Genomic DNA, 25,404 nt, shown 5'->3' on the forward strand with positions numbered 1-25,404 from the left:
TTTCCGGTTTCGTTTTTGGGCGCGCGCGTTTTGAACACCTGTTGGTACACGCCACGCCGGCTCCGCTGCTCGGCGCGGCATTCATGTTTTTTTTTTTTTCGCGTCTGCTGAACCTCGCGTGGCCTTGGCGTGGAATCGTTTCATTATTAAGTAGAAATGATTGCGATTGACCTTTACAAGACTGCGCCGAATCTGTCGGCTGCAATTTCATAAAGAACACGAAAGACGTCTTCTGAAATGATGAATTTTTTTATTTTGCTCTATATAAATGCTCGTTACGGGCTTCTTCTGCATTCATCCAAAGTTGTGGCACCAGGTAAGCAGCAGTCGTTGCCGTACGATGCTCCACCGGATTCCATCAGCTGAAAGAAAGTAAATTACAAGCATCTATCATTTCGGTATATTGACCTAACAGGAGTATTGCGTGTAGAGGCGAAACGTGCGTAAGTGGTGAATGAGCGGCATTACAGATAAATTCACTTTTACGTACATTTCGCAGCAAAGAGTCCTCCCAAACAATGCCATAAAATCTGAACATCCGACTTTCAAGCACTTCTCCTTTCCCGGGCATTGTTTCCTGCACTTTAAGTGCGCAAATACACGGGTGACTGCGCGTTTCCAAAACAACTTGGCCTCAGTCGACACGATGGTACGCCAAGTACACAAAGGTAGCTACAACACAGGCTAGGCCAGACCATGTTACACGCTCGCAGAATGCCTTCTAATCGCACTCAAGTCAGACTCGTCGGTGCAAAGCCTGTTCTCAGTCGCTCAGAATACATAAATGTCATGTTCTTGAGCTCCTCCTTGTTATCTTTTACGCGTCCTGCCGGCGCATGCAACACTCCCGTGTTATCACTCTCGGCAATCGCTCGTCGCGTTTTCGAGAAGCGTGAGTACCGAAATAAGATATATGTTGTTGCAGGGCTATAAAATGCGTCACAAACTTGTCCCACTAAAATTCAGTACACGCAAAACTAACTCACTGTGGCCGCGGCCGCGGCTTGCTTTTTTCGCTAACAGCTTCACAACCCCAGGCGCGGCGAGCAAGCCTCAGGGTATCCCAAAAAGTTACCAAATAATTTACAATACTTTTTTCGGGTCAGAGAATGCGTCACGAACTTCTACCAGTAAGATTCAGTACACGCGAAACTGCGGCACACAGCCGAGCTGCTTTTCGCTAACTGCGTCAATAAGCCGGGCGCGGCAACCGTGCAACTAAACTACCCCAAATATAACGACGTTAGTTACAATAATGTTGGGAGCCACAGAATGCGCGAAAACTTGTCTGTCCCAGGCGCTACGACGTAGTACACGCATGCACACGCGCAAATGCGTCACACGGCCGAGCCGGTTTTCGCTTACTGCGTCAATAAGCCGGGCGCGGCAAGCGTACCCAAATACTACCGAAATAAGTTACAGTAATGTTGCGGCTCATAGAAAGTGTCGCAAACATCTCCCAGGACGAGGCATTAACTCAAATTAACTGCGCCAGGACGGCGGTGCTGTTTTTCGCTAACTGCGCCACTCGAACTAAGCCTAAATGTGATTAAAATGCGCCGCACACTGTCAAACACAATTTCTCACCTTGCTGTAGTCCAGTAGTGCAGTGGTGCCGTGTGGAAATGCAGACGACACGCAAGAGAAGCATGGAGAAGGCCGGAAGCCCCCCAAAAATGGGCTATATCCAAAACAGACGGGTCGCCGAGCACGCGAGCTTCGCACGTACGACCGTCCTCGCTCACTCCTGCGGCTTGTCTGGCGCATGACGTATGCACGCGCGTCTGGCGTGCCGCTAGCTTGTTGCTAGGCAACGCAACAAAAAGTTGCAAAGTATAAGTTCATTTACACGCAAAACTTTTTCACTTTTAGTGGGAAGGAATAAAAAAAATAAATTGTTGTCTGGAAGTTTATTTCACATTCTTTTTTTCTGATGCTCGCGTCAACTAACGGACGTTGTTGAAACTAGGCGTGACGTGTTTCCTGTTGCCAGTTTTTGAAGAGTGTCCCCTCTTGTTGAATTTCTTTCTCTATGTCCTCGCAGTGGTCGGCGCGCTGCCTTGCGCTATGTCGGATGATGTGTACAAGGCGAGGCTGGAACGATCAGCTGCGGCCAAGTCAAGGGGGGGGGGTGACATTCCGTATGGCTCCCATTGGCCGTTTTCGAGTAGACGCTCTTTCGACGCTAGCGCCAAGGTCCCCTTCAGTTACGGCCCTAACCAATGGGCGACGCAGAAGCAAAATGGCGGCGCACATGATTGTTTAGGTTGTCATGGCAACAGCAGCCGCGCGGCATCTCCTCTCCCAAACGTTTTTCTTTCCTTTTTGTTTTTATTATGCTGACCCACTCCACTCCCTTTCCCCCATGCCGCGCGCACCACTCACTTTTTTTTGTTTTTACCCGCAAGCGGCGCGTTTGTTTTTTATAGCGCGCTTGTTACGGCGCGCCAGCTCGCAAGCAATGCGCGTGCAACGCCGCGCATTAGCATTGCTTGCGAGCTGGCGCGTGGTGCGCCGTGGGCTATGCGTTGGCACGCACGCAGTCTTGCCCATACTTATTCCAGCATGTGCCGCGACATAGAAAAAAATTCCACTTCCAACACAATAGATGCTTAGGCTCGCTTTAATGACTTCGTTTCCGAAAACAAATTTTTCTTACAACATGGAGTGATACACGCTCAAAAAGTGAGCAAAAGTTAAAGGTGCATGACGTATACAAGAGTACTAAAGACAAAAGTTCACAGATGGTGAAATAACAAAAGAAAGCGCTAGAAAACGCGAAGGCCGTTTCATGTACACACATAAAAAAACAAGATTTTTATATAACGTCCTCAAGACCTAAATGTAGACGAGCTCCTGATATGTGCACTAAGATATTGCACAAAATTGGACGACGCGTATGACATATTCATGACAACTATAAAAAGGAAAAACTCACTGGTAATGGCAAAAACAATGGCACGCAAAGTACCTGAAAGATAGAATAAAATGCTAACACTGTTTGATTGAGAGTCATACCAAAAGAAACCTTACTTATAAATCTGCACGAAAGTATATGAAATGCGTGACATGTTCATTATTGCTGAACAAATTGAAAAAAACATGGCAGAAAAAAATAACATTGTACTAAAAACTGAAACACGCATTATCACATTATTTTGCACTTGGCCACAACTTGAGTAATGGTGGCAAGGGGAACAGAAGGTAGTCGGGTTTTGCAGCAGCACATAGAAAACATTCGCAGAAAGGCTTATTCCTCAATCAAAGACCAGGTAAAACAAGCCAACACGACTTTTCCTTCTACCCGAATGCAATGCATAGCGATAAAATTACGTCACTTAAGGCACTAAGTCGTACCTATTGTGCTCTCCTTTGTATAATAAACACGTACTGCAAAAATCAACATGTAGGACACTTGAAATGCTCATGCTTTCCCGAAGAAGAAAAAAGCGTATCATGCCTACACATGAAGGTTGTTCGCGCGGTTTTCCCATCGGGGGTTACTGAGATAGTACACAAACACTAACAGTAATTTTTCAGCTGTTAGTAGGTTTGTAGAACGTGATACACAGAAAAAGCACTGAGGGAGGTATGGAAAGCTGGGAAAGTTACTGAAGTTGCAGAATGAGACCTGGCACAGAAAAACACAAGTCACGTACCAGGTGACAATGAGGAGGAGCACCTATTTGTCAGCTTTCTCTACCGGGAAGAGGCAAGTGTAGCACAATCAAGGCGCAACGACGTCCGGAGCCTCATGGAGCACACAAATGGACAGGGCTGTGTTCGTGCACATGCGCCTTCTGATGTCCTTGGGTCTGAGCGCTCACCTGTTGCCATTAGGCACCCGGGACAACCTTGCAGGACTTGTTTTTGAGGTATTCGTGCACCACTGCACGATGCACAAGCGGTACGAGTCGTGAAACGGGTGAAACGTCGCGGTGCACAAGCACACAGCTACCGAGGACCACATAACTGACGAAACAAGCCACGTCGATCAACGCACAGCAGCGCACGCATCTCGATGACAGCAGATAACAAAAATAAAGCGTTACGTAGAGGACTAAGCAGCCGCCGGGCCGGCTGGTACGGCACGCCGGCGAGGGCGCGTGGACAGTCGAAGGTGAGGGAGTTGAGAGGGTTTTACAAGAGAGGGCATGGGGAGAGGAGGGCACAGTTAAGCGGGGGGAAGGCCTTGGCCACCGGGATCGGCGCGCGTGCGCGCGACGATCTAGGAGGCCATACAAGGGAAACGGATTTTTGCGTTCGCCCATTCAGAGATGGAACAAATTTCCTGTGCCACCTAGAGTTACTGTATATGCTACCACAGGTAACCTGTGGTAGCATATACAGTAACTCTAGTGCCACCGAAAACGGGGAGTGTCACGCCCCCCCTGGCCAAGTGACGGCGCTGGACTTTCGCAATCTTCCGGGCTTAACCAGGCTGTTTTTTTTTTTGGCCGACAGTACATTTTGAGAGAATTGTAAACCATCGGAGCCTGCTCCTTACGGCCCGGGAAACGCAGTCCAGAAAACGCACGTTTACGTTTTCGCTCGAAACTTGGATGGCACGAAAATTAAGGGAAGTTTTTGACGAGACCGGCCATTCTTTGTTGAGCACTCGCTAGATACTTCCAAGGCCAACTTCCCAGAATGAATTTTGTAGAAAAGATATTGACACGTGTACTTATCTTTATCGGGTGACCACGTTTGGCCGCCTAAAAATGTTATCGCACAGCGCTGGACGCGCCTGCATACATTCGAAGTTTCTGGAAAATTATCGATGCTTCTATCCGCTGTCTGTTATCGCCGAACCTTGTGTTATCTGACTTCATCGCCTGACGCGTATGGCGTAGAACTTTGTGAAAGGCACGCAGGTTCCAACGATTAGTGTGAAACATTCGACGACTGCTATATAAAAGCCGACGCGTTTGACCCGCTGATCAGATTTTCGACGATCGCCGACCGCGTTCGCCGCTATCGTTGTGCTGTAAGTGTAGCCTGTTTTGTGGGCACAGGTTCGTCCAATAAAACGCTAGTCTCGTCTTTCTGAGTTTGGCTGCTTTCTTCACAGTCACTACCACGTGAACTCTGGTAGAGGTGCCCGTGCGTTCTGTACCGAACGCTCCCGCAAAGCCGCAATCAAAGACCGAAGCCCGAGGAGTAAACTAACATAGCCCAAGACCAGCGTGCTAGCCGCAGACTGCAAGGACTGCCCCCAGAGCACGGACTTCTACCTGACTCGATAAAGAAGATCGTAGTCAAAACTACCCCAATGGCTGGCCCAGCGTCCCCCGTTATCCTACAACAACCTCGGGACCCACCGACCTTCCATGGAGCAGCGACTGAAGACCCAGAATCCTGGCTGGAGACCTACGAATGAATCGCGACTTTTAACAACGGGGACTCCGACGATAAGCTGCGGCATGTATACTTTTTGCCTTAGAAGATGCCGCCAGAACGTGGTTTGAGAACCGGGAGTCGACCTTGACAACATGGGACCTCTTCCGTAGCGGCTTCCTGCGCACCTTTACGAGCGTCGTGCGCAAGGAAAGGGCCGAAGGCATGCTGGACATCCGAGTGCAGCTACCTAACGAGAACGTTGCCATCTTCACGGAAGAAATGAAGCGTCTGCTCCGACCCGCCGACCCAGATATGCCCGAGGAGAAGAAAGTCCGCCTTCTCATGCCTGGTGTGAAGGAAGAACTTTTCGGCGCAACGACGCGAAGCCCACCGAAGTCCGTAGAAGAGTTCCTTTGCGAGGCCACCAGCATCGAGAAGACACTCGAAATGCGGAACCGGCAATTCAACCGCCGTACAAGCTCTACTCAGTACGCAGGAATTCAGTCACTGGCCACAGACGATCTGCGCGAGACCATCAGGGCCATTGTGCGAGAAGAACTGCGCAAGGTCTTGCCTTCGTCGCAGCCTCAAGTGGCCTCGATCGCCGACATCGTGAAAGAGGTGCACCGATCGCTTGGAGTTCCTGAGGTGCAATCACAATCGCCGCAGCCCCAGCCGGAAGCGATGACCTACGCCACCGTCGCACGCCGTCAAGGCACCCCTCTGCGACCGCGCCAGGGGTAAGCCCGCAATTCCGCCGTCCGCCGCCGCCGCCACCAGCACGCCCACCCGTCGCCCAGCGCACCTACGCGAAGAAGACGGACATTTGGCGAGACCCCGACCACATCCCGCTCTGCTATCACTGCGGAGAAGCCGGCTATGTGTACCGCCGATGCCCATACCGCGACTTGGGACTGAGAGGGCTCGCCGTCAACGCGCCGCGTCCACAGCTTGGGGAGCGCCCACGTGACATCGCCGATTACCTAGCCGCCACTCAGTGGAACTCAAGACGACCGCCGCGTTTGCCGTCACCAGGCCGCTACCTGTCGCCGCAGCGCCATCCATACACTGGCCCAGCCCGGGGCCGGTCTGCGAGCCCCTATCCGGAAAATAAAAGCAGCAACCGATGGAGGTGCGGTTGCTGTTCGTCGAACTGACGAAGGTCCTCCGCCGCCGACGAAGACGCCGAAGAAACTACCTCGACGACATAACGACACGCCGCCGTCCCGGCGAAGTGTGGAAGCAAAGAATACGACGATGAAAGACGACCTGACGACGTCCCATACCAGCCACAGGTCAACGCGACACAGCCATGATCCGACGCCAAGACCTAACTGCAACGCAAGGCAAAGAACCACCGACCTCGACGTGCTTCTCGACGGCCACGCAGTCACCGCCTTAGTCGACACAGGGGCCGATTACTCGGTCATGAGTGGACCCATCGCCGCCCAGTTCAAGAAAGTTAAGACTGCATGGGAAGGCCCGTTAATTAGGACCGCTGGAGGACACCTCATCACGCCGACTGGAATCTGCACGGCAAGAATTGCCATTCATGACCGGACTTACCCTGCCCCCTTCGTTATCCTGCAACAGTGTTGACGAGGCGTCATTCTCGGCATGGACTTGCTCAACCAACACGGCGCAATCATTGACCTGAATTCGAAGTCAATAACGCTGTCGGAAGATCAAGCGATACCGCCGGAGAGCCCTTGTAGTCACCACGCCTTGAGTGTGCTCGAAGATCAAGTGAGCATCCCGCCTCGCTCCAGCATTGTTATTTCGGTCGGCACCGAAACGCCCACTGACGTAGAAGGCGTCACCGAAGGCGAACTACGTCTACTACTCGACCGTGAAATTTGCGTCGCAAGAGGGATCGCTCGACTGCATGGAGGAAACACGAAAGTGTTGCTGACAAACTTCAGCCAAGAGTTCAAGCACATCAACGAGGGTACGACGATCGCATACATTGAAGAAATTCTGGAAACCAGCAATGCGTTTGTCCTCTCGGATTCTGTCGCATCTACCCCGAAGACCGTAGTTCCCGAGCCAGACTTCGACATAAATGAAGTCTCCCCGTGATTAAGCAGCAACAGCTCAGAAGTCTGCTTCGACGATACAAAGACTGCTTTTCAACGTCATCGAGGATTCGACAAACGCCAGTCGCAAAGCATCGCATAATAATCGAAGAGTGCGCTCGACCACTCGGCCAGAGCCCTTACCGAGTTTTGACGCGAGAACGTGACGCTATTAGGCAACAAGTCGACGAAATGCTCCGCGACGACATCATACGGCCGTCGAAAAGCGCGTGGGCGTCTCCAGTTGTTTTAGTGAAGAAAAGGGACGGATTCCTACGTTTCTGCGTCGATTATCGTCGACTGAACAAAATCGCGAAGAAAGACGTATACCCCCTCCCACGGATAGACGACGCTTTGGATCGGCTCTGCAACGCTAAATACTTCTCATCGATGGACCTCAAGTCTGGCTACTGGCACATAGAAGTCGACGAAAGGGATCGCGAAAAGACCGCGTTGATCACGCCAGACGGCCTCTATGAGTTCAAGGTTATGCCATTTGGACTGTGTTCGGCGCCTGAAATGTTCCAGCGCGTGATGGACATGGTTTTAGCAGGATTGAAGTGGCAGACCTGTCTTGTTTACTTGGATGACGTCGTCGTCTTCGCCGGAAATTTCGACGATCACCTTAATCGGCTTGCGACAGTATTAGAGGCCATCAAGTCATCAGGGCTCACTCTGAAGCCGCAAAAGTGTCGCTTCGGTTACGATGAGCTTCTATTCCTAGGCCACGTCATCGGCAAATCTGAAGTGCGCCCCGACCCGCAGAACAAAGCTGCCATCGCAAAGTTCCCGCAGCCAATCGGCAAGAAGGCAGTGCGAAGATTCCTTGGCATATGTGCCTACTATAGGCGGTTTGTCAAGAACTTTTCACGCATCGCGAAGCCGCTAACACATCTAACGAAATGTGATGTCGAGTTCAAGTGGGAAACGCCGCAGGCCGACGCATTTCAAGAACTCAAACAACGCATGCAGGCGCCGCCGGTACTTGCGCACTTCGACGAGGACGCCTATACTGAGAGCCACATTGACGCCAGTAGCCTAGGCCTCGGTGCCGTCCTAGTCCAGAGGAAAGACGGACTTGAACGTGTGATATCTTTTGCTAGCCGGTCGCTGTCAAAAGCGGAAGGCAATTATTCTACGACTGAAAAGGAATGCCTCTCATCATTTGGGCTACAGCAAAATTCCGCCCTTACCTCTATAGCAGGCCATTCAAAGTCGTCAATGACAATCACGCGTTCTGTTGGCTAGCTAACTTAAATACTCTTCAGGACGGCTGGCGCGGTGGAGCCTCAGACTGCGAGAATATGACGTCGCCGTAATATACAAGTCTGGACGAAAACACTCCGACGCCGACTGGTAATCACGCACCCCCATCGTTCCCGCGCCGCAAGACGACGAGGACGATGACGCCTTCCTTGGAATAATAAGCGCGGCAGACGTCACTAAACAGCAGCGAGCAGACCCGGAGCTAAAAGACCTCGTCGAGTATTTGGAAGGGAACACCGGCGTTGTCCCTAGAGCATTTGAGCGCAGGTTGTCTTCGTTCACGCTACAAAACAACCTCCTCGTGAAGAACTTCTCACCAGTCCGCGCCAGCTACCTTCTTGTTGTACCGTCAGCGCTGCGTCCAGAATTACTGCGCGCCCTACACAACGATCCAACCGCTGGGCACCTCGGATTCTGCCGGAGGCTGTCGAGGATACAGGAAAGGTATTGCTGTCCGCGTATGGCCGCCGACGTCGCCCGTTACGTCAAGACATGCCGAGACTGCCAGCGACGCAAGTCACCACCGACAAGGCCAGCAGGATTACTACAGCCGATCGAACCACCCCGTCGACCATTCCAGCAGACTGGGATGGATTTGTTGGGGCCGTCTCCGACGTCAACAACCGGAAATAAGTGGATCGTCGTGGCAACGGACTACCTCACCCGCTTCGCTGAAACTAAAGCAACTAAAGCTCTACCGAAAGGCAGCGCAGCCGAAGTGGCGAAATTTTTCATCGAGAACATCCTACTGCGACATGGTGCTCCAGAAGTCCTCATCACCGAAAGAGGAACGGCTTTTACAGTAGAGCTCACGCAAACAATTCTGCAATACAGCCAGACAAGTCACAGGAGGACAACTGCCTACCATCTGCAAACGAATGGTATCACGGAGCGCCTGAACAAGACCCTCGCCGACATGCTGGCAATGTATGTCGACGTCGAGCACAAGACGTGGGATGCGGTCCTGCCGTACGTAACATTCGCTTACAACACGGTGGCGCAAAAAACAACACAGATCACGCCATTTAAGCTGGTTTATGGCAGGAATCCGACGACTACGCTCGACGCCATTTTGCCGCACGTCACTGACGAGGAGAATCTTGACGTCGCTACCTATCTCCAGCGCGCCGAAGAAGCCCGACAGCTCACCCGCCTACGGGTCAAGACCCAGCAGCGTACCGACAGCCGACACTACAACCTCCGACGACGCTTCGTCGAGTACCAGCTCGGCGACAGTGTTTGGGTATGGACCCCGATACGACGGCGAGGACTCTGTGAGAAACTACTGCGACGCTATTTCGGACCCTACAAGGTCATCCGACGTATTGGCGCACTGGACTATGAGGTCGTGCCAGACGGCATTTCGCATTCACAGCGGCGCTGTGCACGATCTGAAGTGGTCCACGTGGTGCGCCTTAAACACTTCAACGGACGCTGACGAACTTCCCTATTTTAACGCGATAGCGTTAAGGAGCTCGTGTCGCAGAAAAGCCGGTGTCGTCGGCGTCGGTGTCGGCGTTTGCGGCGTTGACCGTGAGCGATAAATCACGGCAGGCGCTTCATAAATAAAAAGCAACTTCCAAGATTGGCCCGGTGGGAGTCGAACCAGGGTCTCCGGAGTGTGAGACGGAGACGCTACCACTCAGCCACGAGTTCGATGCTTCCAAGCGGTGCAAACGCGCCTCTAGTGAATGCGGTGTTGCCTTCGAAACGAGCCGTGGAAAGTTATACTGCGGTGTATATCGGTAATTATGAACATGTAACGTACAGAAGTCACAATTACACGAGTTGCGAAGTGCGTTTCCGCTGCATTTCTTCTGCGCTTTGCGCACGCGCAGAGCCATCTTGCGGCAAACACAGAAGACCCCCTCCTCTCAATGTACGGCGCTGCCCCGACAGGAGGCGCGCCGCGCGCGCATTGGGACCGCTGCCACGCGCGTCGCGGGACTCCCTCTCCCCTGACGACGCTTCGCCGTGCTCCCGGTTTAGATTACTATCTATCTCTCTGCCCGTGCCGATCACGACGTTTGGCTGGCGTAGATCGTTTCCCCTCCGAGACACCGAGTTCTTTGGTTCGTTCCGTTCGCTCAGGCGCACGTTTCGTTGCCGCGCCGAACGCTGCGTTGCTCGACGCTCACCGCGTGATAGGTGGGCGCTAAGTCCGATGCGGGGCGCATCGTAAGTAATCGCTGTGCCGTAGCGCATTGTCTTATACCCCTTGGCGGGTCGACGGGAACGCTATCGCGTCCCACTCTTGAAGGCGAAGCTTAAGCGTCCTCCAATTTTTTGTTGTTTCCTTTGTTACGAGTGCTTTTCTTTCTTACTTTCGTTGGGGGGGTAGGGGGGTATTGACACCTGTATTTATGTTTATCGGGTGACCATGTTTCGCCGCCTAAAAAGTGTTATCGCACAGCGCTGGACGCGCCTGCATATATCGGAAGTTTCTGGAAAGTTATCGATGCTTCTCTCCGCTGTCTGTTGTCGCCGAACCTTGCGTTATATGATTTCATCGCCTGACGCGTATGGTATGGGCAACCAGCGCTGAAGCTTCGCGTGCCGACAGCAGCGCCGTAACACACAGCCTAGCGAGCGGTAGACACAGTTTCCAGTAGCACACGCAGTGATTTCGTGTCAGCAAATTCACCGATTGTCTTGAGTCACACTTTTCACGGCTCCTCAAACGGCAGGGAACCGACGTGCTAGGACGTAGCAGCGCATGCGCTCTACGCAGCGCGCATGGCCATGGACAGAACTTGGCTGGCCGCATCGGGCTAGACAAACATTGATACAGGCGCACGTTTCTTATCGCTAAATATGTCGTGCCATCTTCGTAGCCTCCCTATCGGACGGTTTCAGCATATTTAAGTAACGCATGAAAAATGTCGTAGCGCCTCCTGGCCAGCGCTGGTTCCCCATAGACCTTTGTGGAAGGCATGCGGGTCCCAACGATTAGTCTGGAACATTCGACGACTGCTGTATAAAAGCCGACGCGCTTGACCCGCTGATCAGATTTTCGATGATCGCCGACCGTGTTCGCCGCTATCGTTGTGCTGTAAGTGTAGCCTGTTTTGTGGGCACAGGTTCGCCCAATCAAACGCTAGTTTCGTCTTTCTCAGTTTGGCTGCTTTCTTCAGGCACTAGCACGTGACAATATGGAGTGTAGTGGAAAGGTATAGCAGCTGTGGGAGCACAAAGAGCCGTGAACGAATGCATCAGGGTTTGATTGCTGTGCCAGTTATCAGCATCAGCATCCTCAGCCTATTTTATGTCCACTGCGGGACGAAGACCTCTCCCTGTGATCTCTTATTACCCCTGTCCTGCGCCAACCGATTCCAACTTGCGTCTGCGTATTTCCTACCTTCATTAGCCCACCTATACTTATGCCGACCTCGACGGCGCATCTCTTATCTTGGCAACCATACTATAATATTAATGGTCCACCGGTTATCTAACCTACGCATTACATGGCCTGCCGAGCTCCATTCTTTTCTCTTAATGCCAATAAGAATGTCGGCTATCCCCGTTAGCTCTCTCATCCACACCGCTCTCTTCCTGTCTCTTAATGTTACGCTTAACATTCTTCGTTGCATCGTTGTTTGCGTGGTCCTTAACTTGTTCTCGAGCTTCTTTGTCAATATCCAAGTTTCAGCTCCATATGTTAGCACCGGAAGAATGCATTATATGTACAGCTTTCTTTTCAATGATAGTGGTAAGTTTCCAGTCAGGATCTGACAATGTCTGCCATGGGCACTCCAACTACTGAAATACAGAAATATTCTTCTGTAAATTTCCGTCGTCTTACCAGCGTTCCCGGTGAGTAATTGACCTAGTTAAACGTACTCCTTCACATACTCTAAAGGCTTACCGACGATACTGAACTCTTGTTTCCTTGCCCGGCTATTAATCATTACCTTTGTCTTCTGCATAATAATCTTCAACCCTAGTCTCATATTCTCTCTGTTAAGGTCCTCAATCATCTGTTGCAACTCATGCCCAGTGTTGCTGAACAGGACTATGTTATCTGCAAATCGAAGGTTGCTGAGATATTCGCCGTTGATCCTTACTCCTGAGCCTTCCGAGTTTAACAGCGTGAATACTTCTTCCAAGCATGTAGTGAATAGCATTGGAGAGAATGTGTATCCTTGTCTGATTCTTTTCTTTATAGGTATGATTTACTTTTCTCGTGGAGAATCAAGGTAGCTGTGGAATCTTCGTACATATTTTCCAAAGTATTTACGTAAGCTTCCTGAAATCCTAGATTACATAATGCCTCTATGAATGTTGCTACCTCTCCTGAATGCAAACCCATATCCTTATCTCTGAAAGATTTGCGGATTTATCGATTACCTGATTGATGACGGGAATGTGATCCGTTGAGTATCCCTTCCTGAAGCAAGCCTGTTCTCTTTGTTGACTAAAGTCCAGTGTTTCCCTTAATCTTTTGGAGAAAATTTTGGTAAAAATTTTATGTAATACTGGGAGTAAGCTAATGGGCCAATAATTTTTCAATTCTTTAACGTTTCCCTTTTTGTGGGTTAAAATAATGTTCGTATTCTTCCAGTTCTCAGGGACACTTGAAGTCGATGGACCGTTCGTATAAAGGGCGCGAGTTTTTCAAGCATTATGTATACTCCATCGCTGATTAAATCGACTGATAGTCCATCTTGTCCCGCAGCTTTTCCCCGTTTCATGTCTTGCAAGGCCCTTCTAACTTCATCGATAGTTGTAGAAGGAGCCTCTGTAACTTCTTCATTACTACTTCGAATGGTGATATCGCGGCTCCTCTGGGTACTGTTCAGGTCAGTGTAGATTTCTTCTGCTGCCTTTACTATATCTTCGAAACTGCTGATGGTATGACCCTGTTTTATCTTTCAAACCATACATCTTGGTTTGCCCGATGCCAAGCTTCCTTCTCACTGATTTGAGGCTGCGTCCATTTATGCTGCTTCCTCAGTCTTTCTCACATTATAGTATCGAATATTCCTTATTTTGTTCTTGTTGGTTAGTTTTGAGAGTTGCGAGAATTCTATTTGATTTCCTGAGTTGGACAGTTTCATTCTTTGTCGTTTCATTATGAGGTCTTTCGTTACTTGCGAGAGCTTACCTCCTGGCTACCTTGGTGCCTTAACTCCTCCTTCCACTGCTGCTTCTGAAGGCAGTCTAGTTACGGTTTCGTTCATTACCTCTGTCATTTTCATCCCTCAGTTCTAAGGCTGAATATTTGTTTGTAAGCACCAGCCTAAATTCCTGTGCTTTTAGCCTTTGCCTCCAGCTTGGCCTGTTTCTTCTTGACCAATTTAATCGCTCCATTCATATTGAGTGGAACCCTAGACCTCACTAACCTATGATCTCTGCACTTTACCCCACCTAACACTTCTACATCCTGCCCTATGCTGGGATCGGCAGAAAGTATGAAATCTATTTAATTTATTATTTCACCATTAGTGATTTTCCAGTTCCACATTCTGTTGCTACGCTTCCTAAACTAGGTGTTCATTATTCGGTGTTTATTCATTTCCGCGAATTCTGCCAACATTTCTTCTTTAGTGTTCCCATATCAATGCCGTAGTTGCCAATTGCTTGTTCACGAGCCTGCTTTTTCGCCACTCTTGCATTGAAATTGCCCATGACTACGGTGTATTCAGTTTGCACTATTCTCATCGCTAATTCAACACCCTCATAAAACTGTTCCATTTCATCAGCATGGTGACTAGAGGTTGGAACGTGGGCTTGTACTACCTTTATTCTATACCTCCTATTTAGTTTTGTTACAACTACTGGTACCGCCTCATTAAAGCTGTAAACTTCGTCAGGGTTGCCCGCTATGTCATTATAGATTAGGAATACTACTCCGTATTGATTCTTATTTGTGAGTCCGCCATACTAGAGGACGTGGCCATAGTAACCACTTTATAAGCCTCACTAGTTCTAACCTCACTAAAGTCAATGATATCCCACACAATGCCTGATAGTTCTTCAAATAGTCGTTCTAATTAGCTTCACTCGAGAGAGTTCATGTGTGTAACGTTGCCAGGTTCAGTTCCGAGTGGCGGCATGTCCGGGTCTTAGCACCCTCTGCTGCCCTTACATGTTTGATCGCCGCCTTGTTCAGTTGCTCTGCAACTGCTGGAGACTGAGGGCCATTGGATGATTATGCTCTTTCGTATGAGGCCGCGGCTTCGATTTCTGCCCACGGTGGCCGTTTTCTTATAATCCATGCACGAAAAAAAGGCCAGATTTGCAGCTGCTGCCAATCTGAGCAACCGAATAAATCAAAAATAGAGAAGCTGTATACGTGGCTTCTCACAGCCTTCAGAAGTACTAAGTGGGTCTGCTTGCTAGCTCACTGCCTTTGTTCAAACTGAGCAGTCCGTTCGATAACGGTGGTGGCTGGCCAGAAAAAAAAATGTAAGAGTTGTGAGCATTATATTACCCCTTCATCTTCTTCATCTGTATATGTTCATCATCATGGGCAGCATCATCGTCTGCAGCGCGCGACCTGCGAAATAAACCGTTGAGGCTTGCCAGCTGTCTCGCTAGTGGTGGAGGCTGCTCTCTATCGCTTGGTCCTCTACGCCTTCGAGTTTCCCTGGAGCTTTGTTCAGGTCGCCGCTTGCTACGCCTTTCCGCCAGGATGCTCCAAGAAGATCCTCGAGGAGCCTCCGCCGTCACCGTCTCTGCCCCACCGGCCGTTCCGTAATGGACCGTGAGCACGCGGCAGTGCAATTCCACCATGTTCGCTGGCCTACGTAGTGACGACGTTGACGACTGGCTGGGCAATTATGACCACGTGAGTGAGTCTAACTGGTGGCATCATATGCGCAAGCTTCGCAACGTCGCATTCCACCTCACTGTTGCCAGGACTTGGTTTCTCAACCACGAGATCACCTTGCCTGACTGGGCGGCATTCAAACAACAGCTTCGGCAGATTTTTGGGCGCTCCCAAAGTCCGCTCTGAGGTCACCAAGAACAAGCTTGATAGACGCACGCAACTTCCCAGCGAAACATTGACATCTTATATCGAGGACGTCCTCGCCCTTTGTCGCCGTGTTGACGCCACCATTTCGGAATCTAATCTTGTTCGTCATATCCTAAAGGGCACTGCCCACGTCACGTTCCACGCACTGGCGATCGAGAACCCAAATACCCTTAACGATGTGATCCTTACTTGCCAACACCTGGACGCACTGCAGGCCATCCGTTTACAACCTCTCGCCGGTGACGCGCCTCCTTCCTTGGATACGGACCTGCGTATGCTGATTCGTGAAGCATACGCATACGTATGCATACGTGAAGAGCTCCAAGCGTGTCGCCTGCTCAGTGCTCCCGTTCTCCAGCCTCAACCTTCGGTTCCTGGCCTGCGCGACATCATCAAAGAGGAGCTGTCCTCCATGACCTGTGCTGCGAGCTGTGCCCCTCCTTCGCCATCCACCTCGTATGCTCAGGTTGCGGCTGCGCAACCAGCGTTCGTTAGGACAGCTCCTTCTGCTCCTGCTACTGCCCCTAACCATCTGGCGACTCGTACCCCGCCCGCCTGCCACAGCATTTTGCACTACTCGGCCTACGCCCCGCTCCATTTGTTGTTATTGCCGTATTCGCGGGCACATATCGCGTTTTTGAGAAAGACGACAACAGGACGAACAATATTACGATATTTATGAGAGAGACCCGTTGCTTTCTCCGAGTCCTTACCAGCGCCGGCTCTCCCCACGCTCACTTTCTCCACCTACCGAAGTGCTTCGCAACTACCGTCCAGGGCGTCGCCGCTCGCCCTCCTCTCTCCGATGCCTGACATCACCCCTGAAACCGGCCACACGGACTCCGGACTACCGATCGGAAAACTAGATGGTGCAGTTTCTGGAGGGAAAGCTGGATGGCTCGCACAGACTACAATTCCTCCAGCGTGCCCGGCCAATACTTTATTCGTGTGTGTTGGAGGTGTACCAGTTATAGCATTGATTGATACGGGAGCAGCTATTTCTATTATTCACGCTGGCTTGTGCTCTCGTCTGCGCAAAGTTACACCTTACAGCGAAGCTCTTCTTCTTGATGCAAATAATGTCATGATTCGGCTATCGGCGCAATGCACCGGTAAGAGTTTCGATCGACGGAATACGCCAGCATATCTAGTTCGCAGTGTTGACTGCCTGTGCTCACATGCTTATACTAGGGTGGGACTTTCTCTCTTCGGCGTCTGCTTTCATCTCGTGCCGTCAACGTCTCGTTAATTTGACAGAGACCGACAATTCCGACGACCTGCACGAACCGCGCCTTCGCTTACGAACTGCCGACGATTGTAAGGTGCCCCCTGGCCACGAACAACTCCTTGTAGTTAACTCTGGCATCACCGATGGTGACGTTTTAGTGGTACCGTCAGCCCGTTGCTAATCCAAAGGGATTGCTCTGGCACCCAGCCTTGTTCGCTTCACCAACTGCACGGCCACTTTGGCTGTACTCAACACGACCACTGAGCCAGTCCTGCTTTGAAAGGCGCTGTTCTCATGTGCGTCTTGGACGCTCAGCCTGTCTCTGTGTTATCCTCGACTACTGCTGTTTCGCAACGATTCACAGCCGTAGATCCGGTCCCTGCTTCTGTTCTCGCTAGTACCATCAGCTCCGATCTAACGCCACAGCAGACGGGGGAGTTACTGGCGTTGTTATCTAAGCATAAAGACTCCTTCGATAACCACTCTCCTCTTCTGGGATCGACTTCTGCGACGGCTCATCGCATACACACAGATGGAACTTCCATAGTGCGCCGGCGGCCATATCGCGTTTCCTCCGCTGAACGCCAGATGATCGATACCCACGTTGCCGACATGCTGAAACGTACCATATTCCGCCCATCCTCAAACGCTTGGTCGTCACCTGTCGTTTTCCTGCGTAAGGGAAACGCTCAGTGCGATTTTGCGTAGACTACCGTGCCTTGAACAAAATAATCCGCAAAGATGTATATCCACTGCCCCGAATCGATGATGCGTTAGACTCATTATAAGGCGCGGAGTATTTCTCCAGCCTTGATGTACGCTCCGGATATAGGCAGATCCTCATGCACGAAGCAGACAAACAGCCTTTGCCACATCCGATGGACTTACGAATTGAACGTAATGCCTATCGGCCGGTGTGATACTCCCACGACATTTGAGCGGATGATTGACAGCGTATTACGAGGTCAAAATGGAAGACTTGCATAAGCTACCTTGACGACATCATCATATTTTCGTCGACCTTCCATCTGCACTTGCGGCGCCTCGACGAAATCCTGACATGCCTCTCATCTGCTGACCTTCAGCTCAATACAAAAAAGTACCACTTCGCCAGCAAAAGCATTAAAGTACTCGGACATCTTGTCAGCAAGGAGGGCCTTCGACCCGCCCTTGATAAAATTACCGCTGTCCTCCGCTTCCCTAGGCCTCAACGCGACAAAGACTTGCGTAGCTTCCATGGCCTAGCTTCGCATTTCCCGCGCTTCACACGTAACTTTGCCACCATCGCGGCGCCGCTCCATCAACTCCTTCTTTCTGGAGCTCCCTACGTATGGTCGGACGAATGCCAAACTGCTTTTGACGCCCTCAAGCGTGCCCTCACGTCCGAAGCTGTGCTTTGTCATTTCGACAACACCGCACCCACTCTCCTACATAATGACCCCAGCGGCCACGGTATCAGCGCTATTCTTTTGCAACGTCAGCAAAATTCTGAAGAACGCGTGGTTGCATACGCAAGTCGCACGCTAACCGCTGCAGAGAAAAATTATACGATTACCGAGCAAGAGTGTCTCACCGTTGTTTGGTCCGTCCAAAAATTTCGGCCTTATCTGCACGGCTGCCACTTTACGGTCGTTACTGATCACCACGCCTTGTGCTGGTTGGCGACGCTAAAGAATTAAACGGGACGTCTCGGCCATTGGATACTTCCTTTACAAGAATACGACTTCGACATCACCTACAAGTCTGGAAAGAAGCACCAGGATGCCGATGCTCTCTCTCGTTGCCCCCTACCACCATCTTCAAACGCTTGTTACTTACCCCCTTCCGTGAGGAAACCGCAGAGCGCGTCGCCTGCGTTCCCTTCGCTCGCGGCTCTCGACCGGCTCCCATCCAGCCATTCTCATACGTTTGCCTCTAGCCAACGCTATGACTCCATTTTCCTTCGTCTGCACCCATCGTTGCGGCACACTCCTATCGTGCTGAAACATTACAGATTGGGACCGGTTACGTAGAAGCGCAGACAGTGAAGGCGAGGACGAAAACCAAGACACCAAGACGTATGAGGCATGGGCCAAAAAGCAACGCGAATTTGTAAAGAAATTTACGCAGAAGATTACTACTACCACGCAAATTCCATTCGTAGACAGCAGGCTTAGTCATATGTGGGCGGCCAGGCACGGTCTTACTCGAAGGTGGAAGAGGCAAAAACATAACAAGAAGCATCGCAGACGTATACACGCGCTCAACAAGCAAGTGACCGAGTATGCGGAACAACTATGCAGGGAAAACTGGATGAAAATGTGTGATGACCTGCAAGGCACACTGTCTACGAAGAAGACGTGGAAGCTGTTGCGACACCTCATAGATCCATTAAAAAGCAAGAGCGCATGCGTCCGAGACCTCACAAGAACGATCAACAATTACGACGGGGACGGGGAGAAGCTCATTCGTGAACTCACAAGTAAATACCTCAAGACCGAGAAGAGCGGTAACCCGACTCACGAGTATGAAGGCGATAGCAACGTCGAGATGGACGAAGCCTTCACCGAACTGGAGCTGGTTGCGGCCATCGATGAAAGTAATCAAGGCAGCGCACCGGGAATTGACGGCGTTACATACAAGATGCTAAAAAATATGGGCGACAAAAGCCGAGCTGAACTGCTAAACCTCGTCAACGCGTCCTGGGAGAAGGGTTCGTTACCAAAAGAATGGAAAGAAGCGGAGGTGCATTTCATTCCCAAGCCGGGGAAACCACCCCACGTCGACAATCTACGCCCCATCTCCCTCACGTCATGTGTAGGGAAGGTGGTCGAGCGTATGGTGTTCAAGAGACTTCAGAGACATTTGGATGTCACTGATCAGATGCCACCGACCATGTACGGATTCCGGAGGCACCTGAGCACGCAAGACGTCTTGGTGCAAATACACGAGCTGGTTATCAAGCAAGCGAAGACCCCTACGCCAAGAGCTATCCTGGCGCTCGATCTCAAGGGGGCCTTCGATAACGTCACACACGAAAGTATTCTTCGTAACCTGCACCAAACGGGATGCGGAAAGCGGACATTCAAATATGTGCAGGATTTCTTAACCAATAGAACGGCAACCATCAAAATTGGAGAGGAGAAGTCGGAACCGATAGCCCTGGGAGACAGGGGCACTCCGCAAGGATCGGTTCTTTCGCCGCTTCTCTTCAACCTGGCACTCCTCCCTCTCCCGACTTTGCTTCAAGACATAGAGGGCATAGATCACGCTCTCTATGCAGACGATATCACTGTGTGGACGTCGAGGGCAGGGTCGGAGAGTTGGATGGAGGAGACCCTTCAGAGAGTGGCAAAGACCGTGCACGAGTTCGCTAAATCGTGCGGCCTCAGTTGCTCACCACAGAAGTCCGAGTTACTCGTCATCAAGCCAAGAAGAAAGAAAGGAGACCAAGAGAACGTACGCATCACCATCGACGGGACGACCATAACACCAACCACGCAAGCACGTATCCTGGGTGTCATCTTCCAGAACAATGGCAAGGCGGGAGCGTCGATCGACAAAATCAAAGTTTCAACGGAACAAATTTCGAACATGATCAGAAGAGTCACAAACAGACAAAGGGGATTGAAGGAGGACGATGTACTGACGCTCGTCCACGCCTTCTTGACGTCGCGCATCGTTTACGCGGCGCCGTACCTCAAGTTACTGAAAAAAGACAGGGACCAGTTGAACGTCATTATACGAAAGGCAACCAAGATGGCGCTGGGCATTCCGAAGCATTCTTCGACCGACAAACTTCTCGGCATGGCCAAGCACAACGTCGTCGAAGAGCTAATAGAAGCTCATCTATCTAATCAAAGAGTTCGGCTCAGTCAGACGTCGGCGGGACGTCGCGTTCTTGCCAAGTTGGGCTGGCAAGAGGCAGAGCGGAAGGAAACGGGGCCGTTACCCAGGTTGTGGGTGCATAAAATCCACAGTAAGCCACTGCCTAGAAACATGAGGTCGGGTCGTAACGACGGCCGCAGAGCAGCTCGTATAGCGGCCTTGACGGAGACTTTGGGTCAAATAGTAGAAGAGGAAGAGGGGGTCACTCTCTTCACAGACGCTTCGTTACCCAAGTTTTCATCGAAAGCAACGCTGGCAGTTACGACGCGGGATGTGCTCGTAACCTGCGCCTCCATCAAGACGTCTTTTCCAGAGGTGGCAGAAGAGGCCGCTATAGCGCTAGCACTCGCGCAGCCCAAGGTGGGAAGAATTGTCACCGACTCGCAGAAGGCGTATAAAAACTACAGGAAGGGGTGGGTGTCTCTTGCGGCACTAGATATTCTCCAAAGTAAACGCGACGTACCTAAAAGGAAAGTTGAGTTAATATGGACACCGGCTCACTCTGGGCTGGAGGGCAACGAACTTGCCCACCAGTTCGCCCGAGAGATGGAACACCGGGTTGAGGAAGATGAGCCACAGTCCATATTTACTTACAGAGACATTACGAACCATTATAAGACGGAGAGGCGCCGTTACCCCGATCCTCACAAATCGCTTAGCAGAGAACAGCAAGCTATCTACAGGCAAATACAGGCAGGATCCTTCCCGCACCCTTACCTTCAAAACAAGATGTACCCGGAAAGGTACGAGAAGGATTGTACCTTCTGCAAAACTCATTTAGGCACGCTCCAACACGTCATTGGAGTATGCAATTTCATCAAGGCGATCCCCCCACCTCTTAACTGCCCCACTACCCTACCCCATGCCTCATCCACCCTTACCGAGCGATGGGAGACCTTGCTAACCAGCACCGCCCTGGAAGACCAGCTCGTCCTGATCTCCAGGGGCCAGGCGGCTAGGGAAGCATATGGGTCCCGTGAAGAGGGAACCACTTCCATCGACGGCGTCTAAGAAGATGTCGAGCTCGGCTCAATAAAGTTGTTTCTCTCTCTCTCTCTCTCATTGCTGAGACAATGCAGAAGACTAAGAGAGGATAGGATAGGATAGGATAGGATAGAAATAAACTTGATTCGTCCAACGGTTGTTGATGTTGGTGCCCGGGGCTAGGCTGCCAGAGGTTCATCGCCCGAGGAAAATCTTTCGAGATCCTCGGCAACGGCCCTGGCCCACTGGACGGCCCACTCCTGGTCTGCGGGTGCCTCGCTCAGGAGGGCGGCGTGCCATCTCTCACTGAGGCGCCCCACATCAGAGGATCCTGCTGTTGTCTTCCCCCTTCCTCCTTGTCCTTCTTCCTCATGGCGTTGGCATTCTCAAAGCAAATGGGTCATATCGGCCCATTCGTGCTCGGACCACGTGCAGCCGGTGAAATCATTTGTGCCGTACTATCGACGGCCTCATATGGCTATATGTTTGGAAGAAAGCAAACTCGCATTTTGTTTTTGACAAACTGAACAAGTAACAGTGCCCGGCGTTATAAAGAACGATCAAGTCCAGAAATGCGATCTTGCTACGAAACGTCTGCAGAAGCAAAGCAGCGGCAAGCGCAAACTCGTTTTTTTAAGCTTTAAATTAAATTGTGAAGTTTTATATGACAAAATCACGATCTGATTATGAGACACGCTGTAGGGGGGGACTCCTGAATAATTTGAACCACCTTGGGTTCTTAACGTGCACCTAAATCTATCTACACGGGTGTTTTCGACCCGATTGAAATGCGGCCGTCGTGACAGGGATTTGATCCCGCGACCACGTGCTCAGTAACCCAAAACCATACACTAAGCAACCATGGCGGGTGTTTCTTTTTTGAAACTTTCTTTGGGAACAAAGCCGCTGGTTACAGTATACGCAAAGCATAAAACAGCAAGGAATGATGTGTAAGAAAGCACATACAAATTAGCTGCTTTTTTATCGCTCTAGAACGCCGACACTGGTCTAGAAACAACCTCAGCATTCATGTAAACACGGTCGCGTCGGAGCGAGAAATTAAGTATATTCTGGGATTATTGTGGGCATTCATTTCTTTCTGCTATGCTTGACTTGCAACGTGTACTGGGCGGAGAGGTGTGGCTTCCGCAAATCGAGCTCATGCTCTCGCAGGGCACCATTGCAGTAGCTTTCTTATCAGAGACACACAGACGTGCGACCATTCCTAGCGACTCACTGCGATATATACGTGCAAGCTGGTTTACACATTGGCCGACGCGACAGGTGGCTTCCATGTAGCCCTGCCGCAACCACGTAAAAATTGGCGAAAATGGTACAAAAAACATTATTCCAGCAACTTCTTACAATAAATTAAACAGCCTATGTGTAATTATCGAACAACGCGGCGGCGCTGGCCACACTTAGACGAAGGCCAATTGCAATATCCTCCGTGCACTTAGATTTAGGCGCACGTGAAATGAATCCTATTTGTAGTCAAAAAAATTTCGTAGCCCTCCACGACGGATTGCGTCATAATCAAACCGTGCTTTTGGCAAGTGCAAGGCTTTTATTAGCCACCGGCGTTTAGGACCGACCGTTAGCACAGAGCACGGACCCTCAGCACGAACAGCATTCACGAGCAAAAGCGCTGAAGCGGACGACGCACTATGTCGTTGCAGTGTTTCTCTACACAAGCAATATTTCAGAATTAAGTTTTATCTGTAACGAGGCTGAGACCCAACAGAACGAAGAGCGATGGACCAATATAACGCTAAAGTTCATGCTTTCAGTTATCGAAACGTGATGAATCATAGCGAAACCTGAATATTTCTCTGTATTGTAATAATCCTGACATTATTTGCCATGACTAATAATCGTTTATCGTCTAGGCGGTCTGAGAGGTTAAAAGAACGTGCTGCTAGGTTTGTTCGTTCGTACTCCCAAATATTAACAAGCGCACACTTCAAGGCAAAATGTATAAGCGTAGCGCAGGTCTCGAAATGTAGAGGTGATACCAGAGTAAGCTGCATGCTGGTTGGTTGCTCATTCGTAAGCTGCATCAGCTTCATACCGCATTTTCCTAAGCGCTAGAGAAACGTCGTGCAAGCGGTTTATCGTTTGCCGGGAAAGCCCATTCCTCGGGAAAACATGACCGTGCATGCATCTAACGTTGGCGTGGAGCCAAAGGAAGGGAAACTATTTTTTGTGCAATTTTAGTTAAAGATAAATAAATATCAATGCGGTAGGATCGCAAAAGCCCGACTTTCGTCACGTATGACACCTCATAACATTTTTTGTTCCTTCGCAACTTCGATTGCCTTTGAACTGCAGGTAACACTGATGGAAGCTGAGGGGACCTGTCTGTCTTCGCTGGTGGCTACCAATCCCGGACTCGACTGCTTCGCCCTTCGGAACGTAATCATGAAAGACTCCGTTCTGGCTAGACTCGCGCAGGAGTTCAAAGAGCACCGCCGACCGCGAGAGTTTGAACTGCAAGGGAGGATCCGCTACAGTGCGACGCGCACTGAACTGGTCTCGAGGCTGCTGGATAGCTCCTTGCAAACTCTAAGCCTCGACCTCACGTGCGACATGACCCAGCTGTTCGAGAAGCTGAAGGACAACACGCAACTGACGGAGCTAGAGCTCGGACGCAGTTGCCCAGCCGGCGTCTGTCTAGACACACTAGCATCTGCTCTGGCTCAAAACGTGACCCTGCGACTCCTCACTCTGAGCCTCGACATGGCGTGGATGTCGGCCAAGAGTTGCTGCTGGAAGCACTTGGGGGACCTGGTTGAGAACAGCCGCGGGCTAGAAACATTGTGTCTCCGCGATTCGTGCCTGGGAATGCACGCTGTGCGCCCCATAAGCGAGGCCATGAAATCCAACGAGAAACTACAGACGCTGAACCTAATGGACTGCGGATTCTCCTGCGCCGATGCCCTGTTGTTCGTGCGGGCCCTTTCCCAAAACCCTTCACCTAGTATGAAAGTGAAACTCGGCGTATTAACGGGAAAAAACTGCGAAAATAGGCAGCTTTTCCGAGAGATCCTGGCTGGTAGATTGCTCAAACGCGTTGAGTGGATTTTCAGCGACAACTCGTGGACAGGTTCGTCAGGCCTGCGCATCATGTGAGAAGATGTAGGCTACGTCACTAGCCACCGGCAAGTTTCCACTCGGCTGGCTCGGTGCCATTCGCCGACACTCGGGCAGATACATCCATGCCAGTTTGCGTGAGTGCAAAAAATAAAGTCGGCAATGTTGCTTCAGATGGGTTTCTCTCCCTTCATTGTAAAGAGCATCAGTGGTCCCCTCCCATTCGATCAACCACCGTTACTGTGAAAGTAAATGCGAACTCACGAGACTTAGAAGCTGAGCAGAATGCTGCCCTCGGGGAATCTCCTATCATTAGGGCATCTTTGGCTCTGTCTGATAAATAGAAATTCTTGCGCATGCCTTGAAATATTACTATAAAATTTTCATCTTGATGATGTGTGGTGTTTTATGGCACAAGGGCCAGGTTTGGCCAAGGAGCGCCATGACAGGTGTCAAATTTTCATCTTGATTGTTTACCATGTCCTCGTGGCTCGGACTCCTGATGGCTGAGTGTACGAGTACAACCTGCTTTTCGGTAGTAAAACACTGTTGGAAGTTAGCGCCGTGTGCGT

General features: G+C 50.7%; 1 protein-coding gene across 1 annotated transcript in view; it reads left to right on the forward strand.

The window, feature by feature from the left end:
• LOC139051988 (protein NLRC3-like) overlaps nucleotides 1–25,063 on the forward strand; it is a 45,577-nt gene extending 20,514 nt beyond the window's left edge. The window contains exon 5 of the mRNA XM_070529056.1: nucleotides 24,071–25,063. Coding sequence (XP_070385157.1) covers nucleotides 24,071–24,871 — 801 coding nt within the window. The 3' untranslated portion in view covers nucleotides 24,872–25,063. The remainder of the gene's footprint in view (nucleotides 1–24,070) is intronic.
• Nucleotides 25,064–25,404: the final 341 nt, after the last annotated feature.

The sequence above is a fragment of the Dermacentor albipictus genome, unplaced genomic scaffold (assembly GCF_038994185.2).
Source record: "Dermacentor albipictus isolate Rhodes 1998 colony unplaced genomic scaffold, USDA_Dalb.pri_finalv2 scaffold_17, whole genome shotgun sequence".
NCBI lineage: Eukaryota > Metazoa > Arthropoda > Arachnida > Ixodida > Ixodidae > Dermacentor > Dermacentor albipictus.